The 27667-nt window shown below is 29.0% G+C and overlaps 1 protein-coding gene across 2 annotated transcripts; it reads right to left on the minus strand.

Annotated features, from left to right (window-relative positions):
• Positions 1–17592: 17592 nt before the first annotated feature.
• On the minus strand, positions 17593–23610 carry LOC107844151 (ent-kaurenoic acid oxidase 1). Of its 2 annotated transcripts, XM_016688636.2 has the most exons (8): positions 23195–23610; positions 19395–19872; positions 19046–19309; positions 18865–18954; positions 18691–18769; positions 18500–18606; positions 18100–18221; positions 17593–17995 (listed from the first exon to the last, which is right to left on the minus strand). In XM_016688636.2, the coding sequence occupies exons 1-8, from the start codon at positions 23434–23436 to the stop codon at positions 17881–17883; spliced, it is 1497 nt and encodes a 498-aa protein (XP_016544122.2). In that variant the 5' UTR covers positions 23437–23610; the 3' UTR covers positions 17593–17880. The 2 variants fall into 2 exon arrangements, with proteins under 2 accessions (XP_016544122.2, XP_016544127.2); XM_016688641.2 differs by lacking the exon at positions 18100–18221 and having other exon boundaries at positions 23195–23606.
• Positions 23611–27667: the final 4057 nt, after the last annotated feature.

Genomic DNA, 27667 nt, shown 5'->3' on the forward strand with positions numbered 1-27667 from the left:
AGTGACTGTATCTGACAGTCTTGAATCTGATGGAACTAGCTGAGTGCTGTGCTGTATTTGAGTTAGCTATATCTGACAGTCCTGAATTCTGAAGAACTATCTGAGTTCTTTTACAGAGACTGATACTGAGACTGGAAATATACATTTCAAAAATGCTATTGTTGGCTACCTTAGCTTTTTTAAAGATTTCAGGATGTTTCTGCAGAAAATAGGTAACCCACATGGTTATATGAACAGAACATTCATGACCAACATTAAGATACATTACCAAAACATCAATAATCTCCTCGTCATTCAATTTTCTTCTATTCTCATTCTCATGTTCAACTTCTAGTAAAACATTTCTTAACTTTTGTTACTCTTTTTTTTTCCTCTTCTCCTTCAAGTCATCCATGATCGAATAGATGATCGCAACAAGTCTTTTATGTGCCTGAAATTTATACACTTTTTTTTAACTCTCTCATAAAAATTGCATATATAAATCATCTTTCAACCAATTAGAGATGATTTTTATGCCCAAATATTTTTCATTTAGGTGACAATTTTGAGAATGTGATAAAGGGCAGGAGTATTTAGTTGCAGTGCTTTATAATAAGCAAATCCCGGCCAAGTTGTTATGGCCTTAAATATATGCACATAATAAAAATAACATTAATAATTTAAAGTTATTTTTAATTTTTTACATACTATTATTTTGGAAAAAAATACAGGACATATCATACCTAAGTACTAAATTACAAAAAATAGCAATACTTTTTCATAATTATATTATGTAGCATTTATAGCATTATTTTAAGTGGTCCCCTACTTTTTTGCCGCCTAATTATTTTTACTGTGATAAAATCTCCCACTCATTCTTCATTATCTTTCCTTATTTTTAAATTTTTACTTTCTTTTTTTTTCGCCATTAACCATTAATCCCACCCTTTGAACGATTCCTCCAAGATCTGTGAAAGGATTTCGTTCGCCTATTTCAGGCAACTATTAATTGGATGTTAGCGGTTTAATTTTTTTTTGTTCTACTTTAGTTCATCTGAAAATCAGAGTTTAAGGGTTTTGTGTTTTAATGGATGAACACATAGCAAAAACACCTACAATCAGTGTTACAGGTAATATGAATTTACTGTCTGATGCACCATCATTTAGTCTTGGGTTAACTCAAGAAGATTTAGTTAGAGTTGTTTCAAATCCTTTACAGTTGAACAAATCTGGGAGATCGAAGGAGATTTTGTCGAAGTTTCGCAACGACGAAGTGAAGATGACCAAAATTTTTTTAAAAAAAAGCATTGAATAAAACTCATTCTCCAAAGGAGAAAAAAAATAAAAAAAGCTACGACAAGAAAAGGAAATCTATAGAAATTGAAGACGATGTTGACAAATCTTATGCTGATGAATCTGAAGAAGTGAGGAAGAGGTATTTTTTTATTTGTAAATGTATTTTTTTTTTACTGTTAAGTATTGTGTTCAACTAGTTAATATGTATTTTCTATTATGATGAAATTTAGGGAGTATAAGCTAATTTGTGAAGATGATAGCGTAATTGTGAAAATATATTGTTGAATGGTGTTGAATTAACTACTTGTAAATAGTATTTGGCTATATGTATTTTTAGTATAGTTGATATGTATTTTTAAGTATTGGTTGCAGTTTTGATATGATATAAATATATATGCTTGTGATATATATTTTTCGACTGCTTTAGTATCATAGTTTAGCTACTCATGAAAACTATATTGGCTATATGTGTTTTTAGCATACTTGATTTGTATTTTTCAATGTTGGTTGTGGTTTTATATGATCAAAATACATATGCATGTTAATATTAGTTTAAATACCCAAAAACTCTATTGGCTATATGTATTTTTAGTATATGTGATATGTATTTTTAATTGTTGGTTGCAGTTTTGATATGATCACAATACATATGTATTTTAATATTATGAAATACATACTTAATTTGTATTTTTCAATGTTGGTTGTGGTTTTATATGGTCAAAATACATATACATGTTAATATTAATTTAAATACCCTAAAACTGTATTGGCTATATGTATTTTTAGTAAATGTGATATGTATTTTTTTAACTTTTAGTAGCAGTTTTGATATGATCACAATACATATGCATTTTAATCATATCAAATACATATGCATGTTATATTTTTTTTGTCTGCTTGAATTTTTTGTTACAGATTAAGAAGTGGTTGTTTTACTTTGTGTAGGAGATGCGGGATGAAATATTTATTGTCAAAAAACTTTCAAGATTTGCACCACACATGTGCTCGTACAGTGACAAAGATATTTATGGAAGCATACGCACAATTTTAACCAAGGAACAGTTTAAAAACTTTTGCAACAATAACAGTTTTGATTATTTTATGAAAAAGCAGCAATATGTAGTGCAAGCACAGTTGTGCAGATGTATTATGACGCTTGAGGTGAAGGGTAGTTCTTCTTCTGGAATTCTGATTTGTGCTAATGGCACCTTTCTTAATTTTACTCCCAAGGAATTTGCTATCATAACTGGATTGAATTGTATGTTGAATAGGTATGACTTTACTTTTGATGAGGGTGTACCAAATAGGCTGGTTGACAAGTATTTTAATGGGGTAGAAATTATACAGAAAAGGCAACTATTTCTAGCATTCATGGAGAAAGTATGGGGGGAGAACAACGACGAAGATGCTGAGAAATTTACAATCCTGTATTTCCTGCATTCATTTATTTTATCTAATGTAGAAACTGTGGTTATACCCCATCTTCATTTCGATTTGGTTGATAGTGGAAGATATAAAGATTTTCCATGGGGTTCTTTATCTTTTGAAGAACTGGCCAAAAGTTTGACCAACCGGTTGAAAGCTGGTGGTCAATTTTATTTGATTTAGGGAATGCCACTGGCAATCCAAGAGTGGCTTTATGAGTGTTGTTCATCTGTACCACCGAAGTGAATCAAAGGTTGATAATCGGATTCCCCGATTATTAAAGTGGAAGACAATTGCACCTCATCCACGCTTTGAGCTTTTTGATGAATGTTATGTTCAAGGACAATGACAAGGTTTGTTGTTACTAAATACATATGTATTAATATGTATTTTACAACATACATATATACATTTTTATTTACAATTGTTTAACTGATTCTTTAACATATATTATTTACCTATAATTCTAGGTTGTCTTTAAGAACATAGAGCCAACGAAAAAGAAGTTGGTAAAATTGCAAATACCACAAAAGGATGCAATCTAACATAAATGTTCTGTTGATTTTGATGACGACTTCCAGGATCCACCACCAAGAAAGATCAACGAACATTCAAAGAAGAAATAGAAGGTTGATTCATCAACACCAGCAGCGAAGAAACCTTTAAGGAAAAAATAAGTAAATATTGTTGACCAGCATACCCAAATGAGGACACCAGCTCCTCGTGCTGCAAAGTCTGTTGGAACGAAGACACCAATTTTCAAGCCAATTCCAACACGACAGGCATCTTCTTCAAAAATGAAGAAAGGAAAGCAAACAGCTCGGGTTAATTTTCCTCAGGTACATTCAAAGCCAGATAGTTATGTAGAGGAAGTAGCCGTGTCAAAGCCTCAGAATCATGTTGAGAAAGAAGCCTTTATTTCTAAGAAAGATTTTGATGCATTCTGCGATGAGGTAATTTTTTTTTCTTGAAAATATTTATTTTACATGGAAAAAAATTTGTTTATTGATTTTGTATCAAAACAGGTTCTTCGCGAGTTTAAAGGAATTTGTGGTCTAATGAGATAAAAACTCAAAAAGATGAAGAAAACATTTGCTCAAAGTAAGGTAAATTTTTTCTTTGAAAAACTTAGTTGGTTTGAATATGTATACTTATTGGACTTCCTTATTCAAATACAACATATTTGTAAAATAACTTGTTATGTTATTGTACAAAATTTTTTAAGGAGCAGGTTGTAGATATGGAAGCTGATAAACCAAATGTTGATGAGGGAGGGTTACAACATTCTGGACAACATTTCAGTCCTAATGTTGTTCAATCTTCAGATAATATTTCAGATGGTACAAAGGTAAATATTAAAGTTCCAAATACATATTTACTAGTACTTTTATAGTTTATATTCAAAATACATTTGAGGATGCTCACATAATAATATATATTATTTGGTTGATTATAAACATTATAACCTGTAACAGAGTGTGTTTTTATTTTTGTTCATGAATATGTATTTTTGAGTTTGATGTTATATATCAATATGTATTTTTATAATGTTCTATACAGTGCATATGTATTTTTAGTTTTATTCATATGTATTTTTTAACACTGATAGTGGGTTTTTTGTTATGTTCTTTGATATGTATTTTTCAGTTTGATGTTATATATCAATATGTATTTTTAGTGTGTTTGTATATATATATATATATATATATATATTCATTTTCATAAAAAAAAATATATTATGTTTGATTCAAGTATTAATAGGGTATTTGAATTTGTATATGTATTTGTAGCAACAACATCCAGATAAAGATCCTGACCTCCAGAATATGACTTATGTTGGTACCAAAAAATTACCACAGCGATTAAGTTCGGAGGTTGATCGGGAATTGAAGGCAAGTTTGCTTGGTACAAAGGTAAATAATTATGTTTTATATATATTGAATTCACATATATAAACAAATACAAGAACATGTTTGTTTGATGTAGTTTTTAATTTTTTTTACTTGTTTTCAAGGGGTGCACTGATTTGCATTCTGGAAAAACGAATGTTGAAATTGATTCTCAACAATTAATCCCTGACGAGCTTCTCCGAAGTATAACTTTGGATTACTTACAGACTGACAAGGTTGTTCAACATGATTGTCGAGTATGTATAGTGATGTTAACTTTTTATTCATGTGATATAATAATCCAAAGGACAATTAATTTTTTTTTTATTTTTTTTAGACCAGCGATGAGAAAATTGAGGAAATAATTTTGTCTGATTCTCAATTCACAATCTATGATGAGATGTTACCGAGCCTAAATGCCTATCGAAGACAAAGCATCATCATACATCCATCGGCAAACCGTCAAGAAGAATCTCATCATGAAATTTTGAATGCAAAAAATTCTGACACCGTCATTGAAGATCAGGCTCAACTATGTATCTGTCTATAATATATTTTGAGTTTGTTTAGGTTTGTTTTGATAGAAAAAAAGTAACATTTTTTTTAAATTTTTTTGTTAGATGAACAGAGGGATCACTGATTTAAGTTCAAAGTCACTGGTGCATTCAGAGGTCGAACTTGATAAAGAGGAGCAAGTTAGGACACCTCCTAATACACAAGAAGTAAACAATGATGAACAGAGGGTTGAACAATTGTGGCATGATTCACAAAACACAATCCCGGATGAGTTTCTACTTAGCTTGAATGTGTACAATCAAAAAAGCATCATGATTCATCCATTCGATAATCGTGAAGTTAAAACTCCTAGACCAAAGTTAAGGATTAGGCGACCATCAAAATTCAAGGAATCGTCATACACCGAAAAATTTGGTTCAACAGCTGGTAAGTACAATAAGATAGATATAATTTTAATGTAATATGTCTTGAAAATACATTTGTATTAATTAAATTTTTGTAATCTGTAATTATAAAAGGAGCTCAGCAGGGCTAATACGCATATTCCCCCAGAAACATCTATTTTTATATCACCCGATTGATGGAATAATAGATACAAAGATTGTCAAGAACTTCATGGAATGGATTTCTGTCAATATATTAAAAGCTACTGCCAAGAGGTTATTCTTTTGACTTGATTCAGATTATTTTTTTGTATCAATTATGTTTTCCTGATTTACCTTCTCATTACAATACCTAGGAAAGGAAAAGTAGAACATTACAGGAAGGGAAAATCAGACATTCCAATGATGCATTTTGGTGTTGATATTGTTGAAGACAAAAATTGATTCTATACCATGGGATTTGCAGATCATACATGGACAGACTCGGTTAGTATATTATTTTGAAATTTATTCCATTGCGGCTGAAGCACTACTTAAAAATACATATTAGGTTATATTGAAATACATATGGTTTAACATATATGTGTTTAAAATACATATATACTTCAGAAATATAAATATGATATAGTATAGTACATCACATACTGTTGCATATACTATTAGATAACATAGTCTTGAAGTAACTGATCTTCAACATTAATATTAAAAAAGCATACGTATTATTTACTTACATACACTTTAATATTTAGTATATAATTTGTTTGAATGTTCTAAATTTTGTGGTATTTACTAATGCAGCATATTGATGTCTGCTTTTACTACTTGAGGAAGAAGTCAAAGTACGGGCCGCACAGTTCGTACAAAAATGAGCCAAACAAATCGTACAAATACAGTACAGTTAACTGCAACTTTATGAATGTAATTAGATATTTGATGGATATTTATTATATGTATCATCAAAACATTAATGCTAGAGGACAGCAACACCATCTTAACGAATACATCAATGGATTTCGAATACATGCTGCAGTGCCATGGCATACAGTGGAAGACATTTTTATTCTGATCAATATAAAGGAAAAGCATCACTGGATTCTCGTAGTTTTATCATTTTCAGAGAGGTGTATATTCTTGTATGACTCATATGAATCCAGTGGTCATTATGTTGTTGTTCTTGCTGAGATCGAGAAAATAGCAAAGATTATTTCATTGTGTCTTCAAGGTTGTGATTTCTATGTTAAGAAAGGAATTGATCTTCAAAACCATCCAAGATACAAAGAAAAAGACTCCTCAGATATGTTTGATGTTTTATTTGAGGATGATTTGCCTCAACAGCAGAGTGGAAGCTTGTAAGTTTTGAATTTACATATACCAAAATTATATGTTTGTACAAAATATATTTCACTATTTCATCAAAATTTTTTTTTTATTTGTAAGGATTGTGGTGTCTTTATGGTTATGTATGCAGAGTGCCTTTCTTACGGTCACAAAGTTATTCCGACTGAGTTTGACCCCAACGCACTCCGTACAAGATATGCCGCACTTTTGTGGGACTATGGGATTCGAAAAAAAGAAGCAAATGCAATTAGTGATCTCGAAGCACCCTTGAGGCCTGCAAGGTAAAGTAGAATAACTAGTGTTACTGAAGTTTTTGATGTATGATGGTTGATGAATTTTTTACTTGTGAAACTGGTTGTAGATTTGAAACTGATTTATGGATGTAGGTTTTGATTCTACAGACTAATTTTTATGTTTTGAATTGGCTCTATTTGTAGGTTATAATAGTACTTATTTTCAGACTGAATGAAATTAATTCAGTTTTGATGTGGGAATAATTTTGAATTGAATTAAAGTTTATTTTATTTATTTTATGGAGTTCTACCTTGTACTAGGAGATTTAGGTAAAAAAATATATATGTAATTTTCATACTATGCATAACAATATATTTTTAGTATAAATCAATTGTATTTAGTCTAAAAATACATAGGCAGTGTTAAAATCACGCATTGCAAAAATACATATGAACCATTCCTAATATGTATTTTAGTATGTTGTTGTTGTTCTTCAAAATTTTTCACCACCTTCCTACATTGTTAAATATAACATGTAGTTTTATGGAGCTACACCTTTTACTGTGACATTTAGTTAAAAAAATACATATGTAGTGTTCATATTATGATATAAAAATACATATGCAGTAAAAATACATATGTAGTGTTCATATTATGCTTTAAAAATACATATGCACTTCAAACATATATTTGCAGAATATTTCACATATATTTAAACCTCTGAACAATTAGGAAACTTATACATGTTTGGCTCAATAAAAGTTACCAGATTTTAACCTAAAATACATATAATATGTAAAAAATACATATGAACTGCTGCTTGAAAATACATATTTACTTAGCATAAAAATACATATTTAGTATAAATCAATTATATTTAGCCTAAAACTACATATGCAGAGTTAAAATCATGCATTGCAAAAATACATATGGACCATTCCTAATATGTATTTTAGTATGTTGTTGTTGTTCTTTAAGGTTTTTCACCACCTTCCTACATTGTTAAATATAACATGTAGTTTTATGAAGCTATACCTTTTACTGTGACATTTAGTTAAAAAAAAATACATATGTAGTGTTCATATTATGCTTTAAAAATACATATGCAGTATAAACAAAATGTTTTCAGACTAAAAATACATATGCACTGTTAAAATCAAACATTACAAAAATACAACTGGAACATATCTACTATGTGTTCATTTAAAATCATTATATAAGAGAACTCGAATAAAAGATAATTTTGGCTATGTTATGCAGTTATAGATTTGATTTAAGTTACAAAATACATATGCATTGATGATATTTTGCTAAAAAATGCATATGCATTATACATCAAATGTGCATATGCAGTACTAACATTATGCACTTCAAACATATATTTGCAGAATATGTCACATATATTCAAACCTCTGAACAATTAGGAAACATATACTTGTTTGGATCAATAAAAGTTACCACATTTTAACCTAAAATATATATAATATGTAAAAAATACATATGAAATGCTGCTTGAAAATACATATTTACTTAGCATAAAAATACATATTTAGTATAAATCAATTATATTTAGCCTAATAATACATATGCAATGTTAAAATCATGCATTGCAAAAATACATATGGACCATTCCTAATATGTATTTTAGTATGTTGTTATTGTTCTTTAAAGTTTTTCACCACCTTCCTACATTGTTAAATATAACATGTAGTTTTATGAAGCTATACCGTTTACTGTGACATTTAGTTAAGAAATACATATGTAGTGTTCAATTATGCTTTAAAAATACATATGCAGTCTAAACCAAATGTTTTCAGACTAAAAATACATATGCAGTGTTAAAATGAAACATTACAAAAATACAACTGAAATATACCTACTATGTGTTAATTTAAAATCATTATACAAGAGAACTCGAATAAAAGATAATTTTGACTATATTATGCAGTTATAGATTTGATTTTAGTTACAAAATACATATGCATTGATGATATTTTGCTATAAAATACATATGTATTATACATCAAATGTATTTTTAGCATATAAATACATATGCAGTACTAACACTATGCACTTCATACATATATTTGCAGAATATGTCACATATATTCATGCACTTCATACATATATTTGCAGAATATGTCACATATATTCAAACCTCTGAACAATTAGGAAAAATATACTTGTTTGGCTCAATAAAAGTTACCACATTTTAACCTAAAATATATATAATATGTAAAAAATACATATGAACTGCTGCTTGAAAATACATATCTACTTAGCATAAAAATACATATTTAGTATAAATCAATTATACTTAGCCTAAAAATACATATGCAGTGTTAAAATCATGCATTGCAAAAATACATATGGACCATTCCTAATATGTATTTTAGTATGTTGTTATTGTTCGTTAAAGTTTTTCACCACCTCCTACATTGTTAAATATAACATGTAGTTTTATGGAGCTATACCGTTTACTGTGACATTTAGTTAAGAAATATATATGTAGTGTTCATATTATGCTTTAAAAATACATATGCAGTATAAATCAAATATTTTCAGACTAAAAATACATATACAGTGTTAAAATCAAACATTACAAAAATACAACTGGAACATACCTACTATGTGTTCATTTGAAATCATTATACAAGAGAACTCGAATAAAAGATAATTTTGACTATGTTATGCAGTTATAGATTTGATTTAAGTTACAACATACATATGCATTGATGATATTTTGCTAAAAAATGCATATGCATTATACATCAAATGTGCATATGCAGTACTAACATTATGCACTTCAAACATATATTTGCAGAATATGTCACATATATTTAAACCTTTGAACAATTAGGAAACATATACTTGTTTGGCTCAATAAAAGTTATCACATTTTAACCTAAAATATATATATTATGTAAAAAATATATATGAACTGCTGCTTGAAAATTTTCAGATTTTGAAACATATATAGCTCTAGTAATCAGACATTACTGTTTTCAATTGCCAAACGATTCATAAATGTATTAACTAAACTGAAATAGTTCATGATTATAACAAATGAAAAATAAAGTTTTATGAAATAATACAGAAGAAGAAATATATCATTTCCGATATTTTCTACAAGAACGCCTATTGTGACCCTTAGCCCCACAACCACCGCATGAGTTGATATTCTTGTTTCCAAACATATCCCGACCTGATTTTCCATGATCCTTCTTTGCAGGTCTTCCTGGAGGTCTTTTGAATTTTGGAGGCAACACTATTTCACCAAGTATGCTCTCTGATATTAACCAGTCTTCTTTGTGTGGCAACGGGTAGATTGGAATATCATATGTCTTCAAAACAGTTTTTGGTTTAAACAAATCACAACAGTATGGCCCCTTGTCAAAATTCTTTTTCTCCAACACTGCACAAGAATGTGCACATGGTATCTCATCTATTTGAAATGCATTACATGAGAATTTTTTTCCTTGATGCAAACAATGAAGTGTTTTTGTTTGTCGTGTACCGTATACATATATTCTGTGGATGGTACAACCTGATATAAACATAAAAAGTTAAATACAATGATACAAAAAGATGAATTCCATATTCCATGATATGTTGTAATCACACCAGCATTTTTCAAAAAAAAAAAAAAATATATGCAATAAAAATACATGTGCAGATTACATGTTTATAGATCATCCAAATACTTATGCAGTGTTAATAATTTTCAATACAAAAAATACATATACAAAATACATATTATATTTTTAAATGATCATATTGTTTATGTTGTATATATTTTAATTAATTTACAACTGAGTGGAAAGTATTTTCATATTTATGTTTTCATAATTATAATTTGTACAAATCTAAAAGGCCATACCGTCATACAAGTACACAAAGTCTCATTCTCACTGAGTATGTTATTAAACTTTTCAATGAGTGTTGTGAAGGTATATGAAGCCTCCTGCATATTTGCGCAATTCCATTTTGCAAACAGTAATCGAACTTCCCCAAGAAAGTCATAAATTGACAGTTCTCTAGCTGATACAAGCACTTCATTTATTGACTCCGCAATGTTTGAAGTCAAAGTCCATCCTCCGTGAACTGTTGCATACGACCTAGCCCACTTTTCGTAACCCACCAATTTCAAATACTTCTTCACCCTAATATCAATTGCCTCAACTTTTTTCATTAACATGTGGAATTCTGACTTTGAATATGATTTGGCCAATTGTATAAAAGATCTCCGACAATGCATCGTGTGACTTTCTATAAAGTTTTTTCATATTTCCCCATAGATGTCACATGCATGCATAATGTGGAACATCTTTGTACACATCACCAACAGCCTTTATGATGCTTGGATTCCTATCAGATACAACACACATGTGTTGTCTTTCCCCGTACGCTTCTTTTAGATTCTAGAAGAACAACGTTCGGGATGTATTATTTTCAGAATCAAGCACACCATATGCCAAAGAAAATATATGACCTATATACATAATTCATTATTTTCAGAATCAAGAACATCATATGCTAAAGAAAATATATGGCCTCCATATATAAAAAAAAATTGTGCATGCCAATATAAATACATATAGGAACTGAATATGTATTTATTAAAAAAAACAGGTAAACAAAACTGTATATTTTATGTACCTGAAATGGTATCAATTACATATAATAAAATCTACATGCACCTTACTATCAAACATAAACATTTTTACATGTTTCATTCAGGAAACTTTGAAAATATATGTAATTATATGTAGATATGTATATATGAAGTGGAGATATGTATTTTTCAAGTTATTTGCAGAAATATAAAAAAAATACAACCATTTATATAATGTAGTTACTATTAAATGATACTAACCTGCTCCGTCCGTTGTACATGCTGTTACAAATGCCCCAGTATAAATTCCTCTCAGATGACTAGCATCAACCACTACGACTGGTCTACAATTATCGAATCCTTTAATGAATGCATGTAGAGCAATTAATACATACAAGAACGCATTATCATCTATCTTCTTCATTCTTATATGTGAATCTGGATAGGTAGTATTCAGCACATATAAGTATGATGACAGTTTCCCATAAGATGCTGATGGCTTACCTCTCAACTCTTCTAACGCTCTTTCCTTGGCCCTCCAACATAAAGTGTATGTCAAATCCATACCAAAATCTTCCTTCATGTCATTTCTAATTTCCGTCGCACTGTATTTTCGTTTGTGATTTTTGAATTTCTGTTTAACCATACCATCTATCAACATACTAGTAGCATGCACCTTTGGATAGATCTTGTCCTTCACCGGGCAAGTATGTTGAGGTATGAATCTTCTTATTCTAAACATTTCACTTTCTCCAATGCCTAAAGCACGCATTAAAAACTCACAGTTTCTTGATTTGCAAAACAATGTGTAACTCCATCCAACATAATTTAATTCATTTAAAATACATATCCAAACTAATATTAAATAAGATTAGAGTGATATAGAATGTACGTACGTTTTATTACTTGACCTTTTAATTCGCGTTTGAAACCTCTCCCTAATTGAATAGTCCTTTATGACCGACTTTAAAAAAAAAATTGTCAAGTAAACCTGGTCATCCTCAATGTAGGTACGTTTTATTACTTGACCTTTTAATTCGCGTTTGAAACTTCTCCCTAATTGAATAGTCCTTTATGACCGACTTTAAAAAAAAAATTGTCAAGTAAACCTGGTCATCCTCAACATGTCTGAGATAATCACCTCAACAGTATCCATCTCAAATACATCTAATGCTTGTGCATCTTCAGAAACCACCAAAGCTCCTTCATTTGTTGTATTTATCACTGTTTGCAAGTTGTTGCAGTTACTTCTTCTTTCAGTATCACAAATAGATGAATTCGCGAAATTGCTCATTACAACTTTCTCCAAAATGCTTACATAAAAAGGATGACAATTCATGTCTTGTAGCTCCTTTTTCTGCAAAATATAGACCTTCAATCCCATATCATTATGTATTTCTATCTGTCCTACATTAGCCCTTATTTGATATTCCACTAGAATACGTTTTCTGGTTAAATCCACACTTAAGTGAGATGCCAAAACATCGTGCAGCTCAACGAATGTTTGCTGATGTGCTCAACAGTATAGCATCAGTGACATATTCTTCCTAGTTTTTTTCATACGTCCACCGACCAGAGTGCTTCACAAGGACTAGTATGTTTACCATCTCCAATTGATTTAACCAAAAAATAAAAAAATATACATATTTATCAGATATCACTTATTTTAACACACAATTTAAAACTTTAAGTGCAAACAAAGTTACTCAGCCAATATCAACCTGTAAAAAATACATTTAAATAATATTTGTATAAACTAAATTACAAATACTGAAAAAGTATTTAACCAAATACAGAAATTACTGAATCAAACGGAAGTAAACCAGGCCAAAATGTATTTCCAAATATATAGTTGTAGTCTAAAATTTTGACAACAACACAAAAATACATATGCAGTATTAACATTAACCATATCAAAAAATACATATGCAATATGACCATTACACAGATCAAAAATACATTTGGAGCAGATAATTTATACTTTCATATGTGTTCATAGAATATCATCAAATTCAACAGCAGAATTCGATCATAAACGATTATACAATAAAGCTTCAGAATTTGTAGAATTATTAAAACAATCAAAATAACAACAAACGATCCTTAAAAAAATAGTTGAATACTGACTTTTTTACAGTTCACACAAGTTTTAAGCTGAAATTTGCAACACCAAGTTGAATTCCCAATTTTTTGTTTCTATATGTTCAATTTTACTGCTGAAATGCTTCTAACTCGAATTTCTTTTATAATTTTTTCACACACAAAGTAACGACAACAACAAAAACTCGATAGGCACATCAGTAATGGTTTAAAAAGAAAATCAAACTGAACAACAATAATGATTATGTACCTTAAATAGTAGTAATGGTTGAATTTTGAACTGACAGTTGAATTCAAACAAACTAATCAGAAGAATCAACAATTGAATTTGGTTCAAACAAATTATTGCATCATTTTGCAATTGTTGTTGATTTTCGAAGAAGAATCAGTCCAACTTGATTCAGCAATAGCAATGGTTGAATTTCCAAAACAGGGTTGGATTAGAACAAATTGCTAAGAAAACCTGCAGCTGATTAACGAGTTTTCGGATGGAATTGCTAATGGGGAAAAACTGAAATTTGAATTTTAAACGTGAAGAGAAATATAACGGAAGTCACATTTTTTGTGAGTTTTAAATGGAAAAAGAATCTATAAATTTACTGGATTGGTAATTTTACCATATATAGGTCAACTAATTTCAGTTAATTAAGGGTTGTAACTTTATTGTATATGTATTTTTACAGTAACATTTTTTAAAAATATAAAATATAAGTTGCTATAAAATGTAATTATGAAACTGTTGCTATAAAAACAATAATTAGGCTCTTAAGTATGCTATTTCTGAATTTTGCCCATTTTTTTTTTAGTATAGTACTCTTAGAAGACATTTAGTATTTTTCACATAGTAATATTTTTATTTATAAAAGTAACGACTAATTTTAGTTAAAAAGATGTTAGTTATATGTTTTCAATGCATTGCCTTGAATATTATTATTAAAAACTTCATTTATTAATATGAACATTTGATAAAAGAGAGAAGTATCGATTACCCCCTGAACTTGTCACGTTTTATTCATGGTACACCTGAACTTTGAATAGTCCTAAGTACCCCTGAACTTGTTATTTTAGTACGTTGTGTGACCCTTTTTTGCTGATGTGGCAAAATGTTTGTAGTCACACTCCATCACGCGCGTGATGGAGTGATTTTTTTTGACCAAATCAGCTTTTTTAATGATTAAAAAATGAAAAAAAATTATTATCTTTTAGTTTTTTCAATAAACTCAATTATCCCTCTTCCTATTTATTATCCCTCTTCCTCCATTACTTTTAATCTAAAAAAAATTCATCCGTTTATTAATTTTGTAAAACTCTAGTTTATTAATTAGTTTATGAAATAAAAATTTCATCCGTTTATTAATTTTGTAAAAATTTTATTTATTAATCTAAAAAAAAATCATCCGTTTATTAATTCAATGTAAAACTCTAGTTTTCATTTTTATGAAACTCCTTCAATTTTGTAATCTTAATTATATATATCATATGAGTTATTGTAACTAAAAAAATGTACTAAATATCGAAGCAGATATTTTAAAAAATAATAACAAAACAAATACTAAAGAAACTAAAACACATACTCATAAAATAGAAAAAGTAGTAACTAACATGAAAAAAAACTGAATCTTAGTCACAACCAAAATCCTACTTATTGGGTGTAATATATATATATATATATATATATATATATATATATAAACTTATTGGGTTATCGGTTTACCCAATAACCCAATATAAAAAATCGAAACAATGACCCAATAATTTTTTTTCACAAAATCATTAAAATAATCGTTAACTCAATAACGATAAATCAATAATATTTTTATCGATTCGATTTTTGTAACCTCTAACTTAAAATGCAATGTCTTACTCTATTAATTATAATAAGAAACGTTTTTGTGCATGTGAGTGTCCTCAAAATTCTAATCGAAACACTAATCAGAAACTACTATGAAACACTAACCGAAAAAAATAATTTCATATTTTTAACACAAAAAAAATATATAAATTTTTAGCTAATAGCTTACTTGATCGACGAAAATTCTTTCTTTCACTATTTTGGAGTAGAGAAAAACTGAAAAATATAATTTTTTTAGAGACAAATCGGATAATTAAAGGTAAAAGTGAATTATTTTTTAATATAGAATAAATATAAGGGAAGTGGATAGTATTTATCCTCGTGGACAGCCACATCAGCGTTTTTTTCCACATGTCCGCGCATATATTACATGTTGTGGCCAGTCAGCAAAAAAGGGCCATGCGATTTACTAAAATAACAAGTTTGGGTGTACTTAGGACAAGTCAAAGTTCAGGTGTACCATGAATAAAACGTGACAAGTTTAGGGGGTAATGTATACTTCTCTCTTTGATAAAAGGGTCTAAAATATTTTTAATAAAATGTAGATAGTTCTTTCTTTTTTTTATTAATTTAAATTCTATACCTTTTATATTTTATGATCTTTATTATTATTTTAAGTGAAATTAAAATCATAACATTCATATTAAATTTTTTAGGACCACAAAATTTTGGTAGCCTATTGCAAACGCTTTAATAGCCTCACCCTTGAGCCACCCTCGCAAACAAATTACTAATCATATATAAGTCTAATACATGCATTATTTTTCTTTAAACACACTATCAAATGACCCCTTAGTTTCTCAACTACATTAACCAACGAGAGATTGTGATACAGACACACTTCACCAAAAATCCAAGATCAATAGCCATTAAACAAACAACTCTATTTCCTCCAAAGAAGTTCTAATTTGGGAAAAAAGAAAAAGTTTTGATGTTCTCTTGTCCACCAACTATTGTATAGTAGTATATATTGCAACAGATGTGCAGTATTTGAATGTGGTGTTGGGGCAACTTTTGTGCACCTGACTAATTGCACAGATACACGCAACCTCCCACTAACAATTTAACTCTGTCTATCAACACTAAACAAATGTTAAGAAATCACCTAGTACTCTTTGTCTTTACCGCGAAATTTAAACTTAAGACTTTGTGGTTCTCAACCAACTTGATTGACCACTAGACGACACTTTTGAGTGAGTGTACAATATCTATTTATGGAGCTGATATGACGAGTTGTGATAATGTATTCGTTCCTGGTATTAACCCTTAACCCTATGATGATGCTAAATTGCAGCTCTTTCGTGCTATATATAGTTGCATTTTTATTAGGTTTGTTGTTTTGCATTCGGGAATTTATAAGTTAGTGGGATCCCTGAAATATGTTTTTGACCCATCTTTTTTAGCAGTGTGGACTGGGAATTTGAAACTTCGCGGGGGAGAAATGCCTTGTCGTAAGTTTTTGACCCTACTGACCATGTCTGGCAATATTGGCAAATGTTAATGCACATTTATGACAATTGCTAGCTACTTTACTTGAATGATAAAGTCTAGTTTGCTTTGAATAACACCTCTGTGGAGATACAAATTTATTTGCTGAATTGATGTATTAACCTAGACATCGTGATATCAAAGGATTGGCAGAGGAGCACAATTTATTAAGAGAATTCAAAATATATAAAGAAATCAAAGAGATTTAACATCTACTGTGATATCAAAGGATTAACAGAGGAGCACAATTTATTAAGAGAATTCAAAATATATAAAGAAGTCAAAGAGATTTAACATTTACTATATATATATATATATATATTTCAAACAATGTAGTTTTAAAACAAAGGGGTTTTGGATGCCTTAGTTCGACCCCGCTGAAAATTCAGTATTCAGTAAGATGTCATATATGATATGAGGTTTCTGTAAGATATGTGATTTGGAGTTATAAGAAATGTTCATTAAAGACTCATGATCTTTTTCGTGCAACAAATGTAACCAACTCTTTTTTTGCATTCGGTAAGTCTTAATAAAAATGGAAGATCATGTACACTACCTATATGATCTTCCTGCTAAAATGTATGATAAAATTCTATTGAGCAAGAAATGCGAAGGAAAATAAAAAATGATTGAATTTTTTCGCATTGCTGTTTTATTTTGTTCCTAACTATTCCAAGCATACGTCTTGCTCTTGCAATTTCCATATTCAGCAATAATATAAATGAAAGAGAAAGAGAGCTATGGTTTTCTTGTTCTTTTTGGGCTCTATGCATTAGTAGTAGTAGTTGCTGAGACTTTTCTTACTTTTCCCAAACAGTTGTCTTTGGGCCTACAATGAGGCAAATACAGCAACGGGCAAGAAGGATTATCCCTTTCAAGCCTGCAAAAGAAATAGTAAAAGATCAGCAATCAGCCCAAAAAGATATATAAATGATCAAACTTGATTTACTGAAAGAAAAAAAAAGGAAGAAGATTTTAACTCACTCATAATCAAGAAGAAAATAATGGAGAAAAATAGATATTTCAAGCTTGGCAAGGTCATTTCCTGGGCACAATCTGCTTCCTCCTCCAAAAGGAAGGAATGATCCAGCCTTAGGTGTAAGTCCCTAAAAGTTTCACAAGGTATTTACAAAATCATTATGGTTTTACCAAATTAAACATTCTTCTTTTTTGGAGGAAGGATAAAACATTTATCCGCATCCAATATTTGCACCAAAAAGCGAGGTAAAAAGTGTACAATTTACCAAAATGTATACGTGATAAAAGTATGTACAAAGACAGGTATCATGTATTCATTGACTAGTGTAATCATCAGGCACAGAGTAAATTTATATCAATAAATTGTGAAGGGATTGAGGTAAAGCAGAAGGTTTGTTTAACTTACATCCCATCTAGAAGGATTAAACTCCAGTGGATCATTATAGATATCAGGATCTAAATGAACAGACCTAAACCACAGCAAAACTTTCCATCCTTTAGGTATAGTATAACCTGTAAAACAAGTCAGTTAAGTTTTGTTAGCCTTGACATTTACTAAGAAAAAGAAACATACGAGGAAATGTTACTGTAACTGACCTTGAACAATAACATCTTCTTTCGCTTCCCGGAAGACTACAAAGGAGAAGGTAACCACTCGAAGCGTTTCATCAATCACCTATAAAGGAGCAATGAAATGGTATCATCACATCAATAACTATACAGAAAATGAATTGGTATTCCAAGAATGTAGAGAAGTAACAACTAATCTACCTTTGAGAGGTAGTCCATTTGCCTAATTTCTTTGAGGGTCAAACCTATTTGGTCAGATGGCCTATTTTTCACAATAACTTCTTGCTCTATCTGTTTTTCAAAACCAAAATATGTTTTGCTTAATAAACAAAGAATACTTGAAGATTGAAAATACATTTCAAAAATGTAAACTTTTGGTAACCTTAGCTCTCTTGAAGACTTCAGGATGTTTCTGCAGAAAATAGGTAGCCCACATGGTTATATGACCAGAAGATTCATGGCCAGCATTAAGATACATTACCAAAACATCAATAATTTCCTCATCATTCAATTTTCTTCCATTCTCATCTTCAACTTCTAGTAGAATATCCATCATGTCTTTCTTAACTTCTGGTCCTCTTTTTTCCCTCTTCGCCCTCCTATCATCCACGATTGATTGGAAGATCGCCACGAGCTTTTTACGCGCCTAAAATTTATAATTGGTTGTATAAAGCATCTCTCAACGAATTAGAGAAAATTTTGAGAATGTGACAAAGGACAGAGGTATTTACCTGAAGTGCTTTATAATAAGCAAATCCTGGCAAGTTGATAGCCATAGCTCTAACACCGTAATTCAAAGTTGTGTATTCCTTTTCAAAGGCATCCATGACTTGTTCACTTTCAGAACTAAGAAAAATATACATAATAATTCGAAAAGTTAGCTTTCTCAACTGTGTTAGGAACTCAATTTTCCCCATGGATGCCCATTTCTCTAATGCTGATACAACATTTTCTTCAATATACTTAATGTACATCGACAACGCCTCGTGACCATTCACAGGTGCTGCAGTTACTTTCCTTAACCATTTGTGTTCTTCATATGAAATACCAATAAATGATTTTTTACCAATTAGTTCCATAGTAGAAGTAGGCCAGCCAGGCTTGAAGGCTTCATCATCAGTTAACACTTTCCTGCAAGCTTCTGGTGTTGTAACAATCACACTTGGACTACCAAACATCAATGTCTTGTACATTCCTGTACGTCCGAATCTACAATATACAACTACAAAAATCATTAAGGAACCAGAAATTTTAACAATGAATTTTAAAAAATATGTTAAGAGTGTCGCATTTGAAAATTGAAACATGTGACCTATACATTATAACTTTTTTTATGGCGTAAAGTAAAACTTAAATAAAAGGCATGAGATATATAAATATACATAAAAAAAAAAATAGTATTATAATAATTTAAAGTTGTTTTTTTGTTGTTGTATATTAGTTGTTTTGGTGTAATGTTTTTTAATAGACACACAGATTTAACTTCACCTATAATATGATTATTAATACAAGAAAGATTCATTCTAATTAATATAAGATGTTAGTCATTTGTTTGCAATATATTAAGGGAAAAGGACACTCTATGACCTTTTTAAAAAATAATAGCCCAATTATAGCCCAAGTTTCGCATTTGGACAAATAATGTCCAGTCGGCTAAACAAATGTCATTTTATGGTCATTTCCGAATCTTTCCCAATTTGGATCAGTTTGATCCACGTAGTCCATATACGATACTGATATAGTCTATATACAATACTGATACAATATTCAACTTGGGCAATTCGGCCATTTTAAAAATATTTCAATTTTTTTTTTACTATAAATTTTTAAATTGATCAAATATTCTGCTTTTTTTTATTCTTTAGAAATTATAATTAAATTATATAAAAACGATATAATTATTAAATAGAATATGAATCTATATAAGATATATGTATAGAAATTGTATAGTTCTATCAAATATGTATATGTACAATATATAGAAAGTGTATACAAATTCTATAATTGTTGTATAATACGTGTAAAAAAAAATACAGTTATTATATAAATTATGTATCAAAACTGTATAATTTTCGTATAGAATATTTATGTATAAGATTTGTATAAAACCTGTATAAAAGTTGTGTAAAAATGGTATAGAACCAGTCAGTAAATTAAAATTGCTAGAAAGTGGAATTTAATTTCCATGATCATTTTCAAGGAAATAGTTTAATTTGAAGTGCAAATGTACAGTTATTATATAAATTATATCAAAACTATATAATTTCCGTATAGAATATTTATATATAAGATTTGTATAAAACCTGTATAAAAGTTGTGTAAAAAGTATATAAATGTACAGTTTTAAAAATATCTCACGAAAAAAATTCTGAATCCCTTTGAATCATGTAGCTATATCCGAAGACACACTAGAATAAACTATAAGAACAAAAATACATTTCTTTTCTCTCTCTTGACTATTACAATGGACATTTTGTTTAATCTATGGTCATATTCCTTTTGACCAAGCTCAAGAAAATAAGTTTTTTTTAAAAAAAAAAATAAAAAAATTCTTCAGGTAATTCAAATGGAAAATGGCTTAGTGGGGGCAGGTGTTTATTCCCTATCTATCTAAAATGCACTTTCTTATCTTGTCAAATTGTCTAGCAAAGTAGTGCCAAGTAACTAAGGACTAGACTTATGCTTGTATGATTGTTGTCTGAAAGATAAGATTTTAGTGTCTTTCAACTGGAAAAAAGTTTATTCAGAGATCGTACGTTCGAATATTGTCAAATAGTTCTATTACAAAACATGGAAATGTATAAAGAGGAGACATGAAGCATTCTTATCTCCTCGAGATCCAAATACCTCCCCACCCACAACCCCAATCCCCAGGAGTGGCAAAAATAAATATACAATATTCATTCTAAACAATAAATAAAATTGGATACCAAAGTTTAAAACAAGAGCAAACTAGACAAGTTAAAAGAGGCATATATTAGGACACATTTAATTTATTTGGATGACGACATAATAATAATAATAATAATAATAATAATAATAATAATAATAATAATAATAGAATTGAATTGATTTTTTTAGAAAACAAGAGAAAAAAATAAAAGGAAAAGAGTAACAGTTCTGTTGATGGAAATTCAAGATATAATGGGCTGAAATTTTGACAAAAAAAGAGCCTAATATAAACATCAAACTAGTCTTTTTCTTCTCACATTTTTTGTTTAAGTGCTAAGATCTTTGCTTTTCACTACTAGTAAAATTTACGACCCATTTAACAATGAGAATTGTTCACCTTTTTTCAAATTCAAAAAAGCGTTCCATACCTAAATTTCAAATAAAATGATCTTACTTCTTCTTTGCAAAAATCTAATCACAACACAACTTTTTAACTTCACAAATTTAAAACGTACGAAGTGAAAAACATTAACTATGGACAAACGCCTGTAAGTCCACAAACTTTGATGTGAAAAAAGGGAATGTAAGTTGATGATAGGAAGAAGTGAAAATTATAGAGAATATTATAATGTCGTTTGTTCTTGTAAGGCCAAAGAAAAATAACAGATAAAATGACAAATATTGTCTGCCTCGAATAAATGAAAAAGATGACTAGGCTTGCAATACTTTTCATTTTCCTCTTTTCTCTTCTTTTCTTTTGTTTCTTTTCTCTTGACTAATTGTTCACTCACTAATCGACACAACAAACGCAGACAATTTTATTTTTTACCAATTAGAATTACAGAAAATGGAGACAACCAGCGAAACCGCTAAACAAGTTTCACTAGCTTTAATTTGCTTAGGAAAAAGACAACCTTTTTTACCGCTCCAATTACACTAGGCTAGTTTTGAAAAAAACTATTCACTAATTCAAAATCATGATATATATCAGTTTACAAAATTTATTAAAAAAAGCCAAAAGAAAACAAAAGGGAAAGTTACGTATATATAAAATTTGATCAACTAGTTTAGCAACATGGTCAAAATATACACAATCTATACACTGATTATGTACAGTATATGTATATTTGATATAAGTATACTCAATTTATACATTTTATATATATTTTGTAAATCAGTTGGTTGAAGTGTTTAGAGTCGTGTAATTATGTTTATGCTCTCTTCAAGGGTGTATGCATCTAAAACCAATACTTGTGAAAAAAGCATGAATTTATGAGTAATTAAACTTGTCATAAACAACAAGTTTGAATCCGTAATTCTAAAAATATAACGAATTCAATATTAAAAATTCGAAAGATTGAATTCATAAATTGTTAATTTTAGATCTGCCTTTGACACTCTTAAGTGATGTTTTATATGCAAGAATACTTTTGAATTTATCGCAAGAATATCTATAGGTCAAAAAAAGAAGAAAAAAATGTGTTGTTCAAGTGTTGGTTGTTGTTTGTGCACCACTCGATTGGCACAATTAGAATTAAACAATACTTTTTCGAAACATATAAAATATTAGTAACATAAATATATGATGTTCTTGAATTCCGTCGAACTCGTAAATTGATGATTGAGAAAGAGAAATGACCTGGAAATAAAGGAAGATATGAATGAATCAGGATTACTAGACTTGAAAGCTCTAAGGAAGGACCACATAGTACCAATGAACGGCCACCCAAAATCACCTGGTGGCAATGATAACCTTACCACCTTCTTGTCACCACCCAACTTTATTTTTTCATAATACCAAATATTTACACTTGATAGTAACCATTTCAACCCAAAAATCATACATATAATTGTCCACATCATCATCAACCCAAACTCCATTTCTATTAGCTTAATTTGATGAATAATGAAAAAAGAGAAGTGTAAATATAATGGACACTTACTTTTTCTTTTTTCAAAGAGGAAGAGGGGGAGGTGAGAGTAAGAAAAGAAAGAATAATAGAGTGAGATTCAAAGACACATCCCTCTCATAAGTCTCTATCTTTGGTCCAATATTCCAACACTTGTGTTGTCTATTTATAAGTGTGTGATAATGAGGAATTCCAACTTACCAAAATGATATTTGGGTAGAAATTAAATGTATAATTATATTTGGAGTTTACCTTTTGGGTATTTGTAATAATAACAAGATGTGGTCATAGAATATTTTTTTGGTCACTAATCGATGTTTGGTAGGTAAGGGCGGAGCCAAAGGTCCTCTAAAAATTATACTATTTGGTAGGTATTATGCTAGTATTTGGCTAAAAATTTTGAATCATATTTCAAAACTTTATATTCAAATATATGTTTAACTATAAATTTTGAAAACTTAGCTTCAAATATATTTTTGATTATAAATTTTAGATCTGATTTGAAGAAAATTTCACTTAAATATAAATTTGATCATATATTTTGAATAAGATTTAAAAAAACTATCTTAAATATGTATGTTTGACCATAAATTTTGGATAAAATTTAAAAAAAAAAATCTTTAAATACATATTTGACCATAAACTTGGAATCAGATTTTGAAAACTTATCCTCAAATATATGTTTGATCATAAATTTTGTATCAGATTCTAAGATCATATATTTTGAATCAAATTTTGAAAATTTATCTTCAAATATATGTTTGACCATTAATTTTAAATAAGATCTTTAAAAAGATTTCTTTAAATACATATTGGACCATAAATTTGAAATCAGATTTTGAAAACTTAACTTCAAATATATGTTTGACGATAAATTTTGTATCAAATTTTAAAAGTTGTCTTAAATATAAATTTGATCATATATTTTGAATTAAATTTTGAAAATCTATCTTAAAAGTTTATCAAATATATGTTTAGCCATAATTTTGAATAAAATATTTAAAAAGATTTCTTAAAGTACATATTTGACCATAAATTTGGAATCAGATTTTGAAAACTTATCTTCAAATGTATGTTTGACGATAAATTTTGTATCAGATTTTAAAAGTTTTCTTAAATATAAATTTAATCATATATTTCAATCAAATTTTGAAAACCTATCTTAAAATTTTATCTTCAAATATATGTTTGACCATAAATTTTGAATAAAATCTTTAAAAAGATTTCTTAAAATATATATTTGACCATAAATTTGGAATCTAATTTTAAAAACTTATCTTCAAATAGATGTTTGAAAATAAATTTTGTATCAGATTTTAAAAGTTTTCTTAAATATAAATTTGATCATATATTGTAAACACCTAATTTTGACCCAAACCTAATGTTTTTATATCATTTCAATGTTCAATTAATTTTTTTTTAGGCATTTTAAATTTATCTTACTCTTTGAAGTTTGTTAAAAAATTTGAAAATTACAAAAAATAGAGTCACATTTTAAATAAGTTTTATTTTATTGTTTATTTATTTCTTTTTTTAATATAAAAAAAATTCTAAATTATATTTGTTTTCTTCTTTCAACTTTTTATAAAGAATGTTGTGATATTAATTTTTCTTAATCACATTCCTAAAACTAGTTATTAGCTTATATTATATTTTATTAGTTTTTAATTATTTTTATTTTATTAATAATAATAATAAAAATTAATAATAATAATAATAATAAAGAAACCTAAACTACCCAAACCACCCACAATTCCCACTTCTACTTAACCACTCCCATCATTCCCTCCCTCAACTTGCCACGTCCACACACATGCACACATGCACTTAACATATATTAAACACACACACACGGAAAAACAAAAAAAAAAAAAGGGAAAAAGATATATTAAACACACACACGGAAGAACAAGAAAAAAAAAACAGAAGAGAAAAAGAAAGGAAAAAAAAGAAAAATCAAAGGAGAAGAGGAAAAGAAATTCGGGTTTGAGTTCGGGATCTCCGTTTGAGTTTTCGGTAATGACATTCTTGCTTCTATACTGAATTTATTTCATCACACGGGTTTTTATCCAACTCACTATTATTATTCCATAAGTTTCTTGTGAATCAAAGCATAAATAAAATTGTTTAAATGACATTATGCATTATTTAGTATGTGTGGTTGATTAATTATGTAGGTTTTATGATTGCCATGAGTTGTACGAGTAAGTTATGGAGTAGTTATACGGTTGTATGTAGATTTGGAGTTGCCAACTAATTTTATAAAGTTTAGGATTGTTACATGATGCGGAATTATATGCATGTTAAACTTACTAAAAGATAGCGTTCAATGGGTATGTTTTTTATGTGTACCATATAATTGTGTGTTGGAATAAGGAGAATTCGTTATTGCTAGTTTTGTTTTTTCGATCTTATTAAGTTCTAAGAATGTGAGATTTGAATACACTATGTTTCACGTTACTCTCTAGTCAAAGATTGTCTGCTTTATTTTTCTTTTCTTTCAAAATTTGAGACAAGATTAGACAATTCGGGTTTAAAATCAAAAGATGAGTAATGGGAGTTATCTTTCTTTTCCTAAAAAAAAAATAAATTATTACTTTGAAATACGTCACCTCTTCTGGTTTCACTAGTTTGGCAGTGTAAAGCAATGATTTACCTCAATAGTTTAGGCACTAGTTAAGTCTATGTTTTTCCTTTATTCTGCCAAACGTAAATGTATATATATATCAAGCCATGCACATTGTCTTTTTGTTTGTCTTTTTCCTTCTTTTTTTTTTGGCTTAAAATGGATCTGATAAATTCGCTAATCAACTGTATTAAACTAATAAACTACCAGTTTGTGTTTTAATTATCTTGAGTTAGTTTATTTATTTACTTATTTATTTTTTATTTGCCTTCATTTATCTCGCTCCTACTTGGCCAAGTTGGCCTTGTCTAATTGATTATTCCTTGTTCATGTTGCTAATAGATAGTTTGTACTTAGGTTCCAGCACATTTGTATTGTTATTGTTATTTGTTGTTTTAGCAATTTACAACTGATTCGTAAATACTGAAATGTGTACTATTTTACTTTGGATTTCATAATAATTAAGTTGGATTTAGCATTGTATTTTTACCTATTCAAGACTTATCATATATGATAAAATAAAAGAGAGAAAAAACATATTGTAAGGGAGTGAATTCATAAAACAATGAGTTAGGTTGTTAGCCTCTAAATAATTAATATTCAAGATACAAGTGAAAGTTAACGATGAAGTTGGAAAGCCCTGCTACCGACCATTCGTTTTAATAAATTAACCTACCCGTTTAAAGCCGATTGAATTGGGTTGGGTAGGTTTTAAACCCATTAGGTGCTTATTTAGATTAGGAAAATAGAGACGACTCATAAATGCCATAAAGGCGCGAGAAACGTGCCAAAATTTGTGGTGAGGCCGAAAAGTACTACTATCGGTAAGCCACACGTCAATATAATAAATAATTTCAAAATAAATTAAACGCGGGAGGCAAACAACTTTTAGGTTAATAAATATTATAAATCCTAAAAAGAAAAAATTAATTTAAGCCGGACGTAAGTCATTAAAGCGACCGTGCTAAAACCACGGGACTCGAGGGGTGCCTAACACCTTCCCCTCGGTCAACAGAATTCCTTATCCGGATTTCTAGTTCGCAGACGAAAACACAAAAATTGAAGAGTCATTTCCTTTTGAATAGGGATTCAATAAGGTGACTTGGAACACCCAAACTCAATTCCAAGTGGCGACTCTATAAGTAAAGTAATCCCTTTTCAAAACGTCACTTTAATTGAAAAAACCCATTTTCTCTAAAACCAACTCCCTAGCAGGGTTGGACGCGGTGAAAAACCGGGGGTGTGACATATATTTTGAATCAAATTTTGAAAATCTATCTTAAAAATTTATCTTCAAATATATGTTTGACCATAAATTTTGAATAAGATTTTTTTACAAATTTCTTTAAATACATATTTGACCTCAAATTTGAAATCAGATTTTGAAAACTTATCTTCAAATATATGTTTGACAATAAAATTTGTATCAGATTTTAAAAATTTTCTTACATATAAATTTGATCATATATTTTGAATCAAAATATTAAAATCTATCTCAAAAATTTATGTTTGATGATAAATTTTGAATCAGATTTTGAAAATTTATCTACAAATATCTGTTTAACCTAAATTTTTT

This window comes from Capsicum annuum, chromosome 1 (assembly GCF_002878395.1).
Source record: "Capsicum annuum cultivar UCD-10X-F1 chromosome 1, UCD10Xv1.1, whole genome shotgun sequence".
NCBI classification, from domain to species: Eukaryota; Viridiplantae; Streptophyta; class Magnoliopsida; order Solanales; family Solanaceae; genus Capsicum; species Capsicum annuum.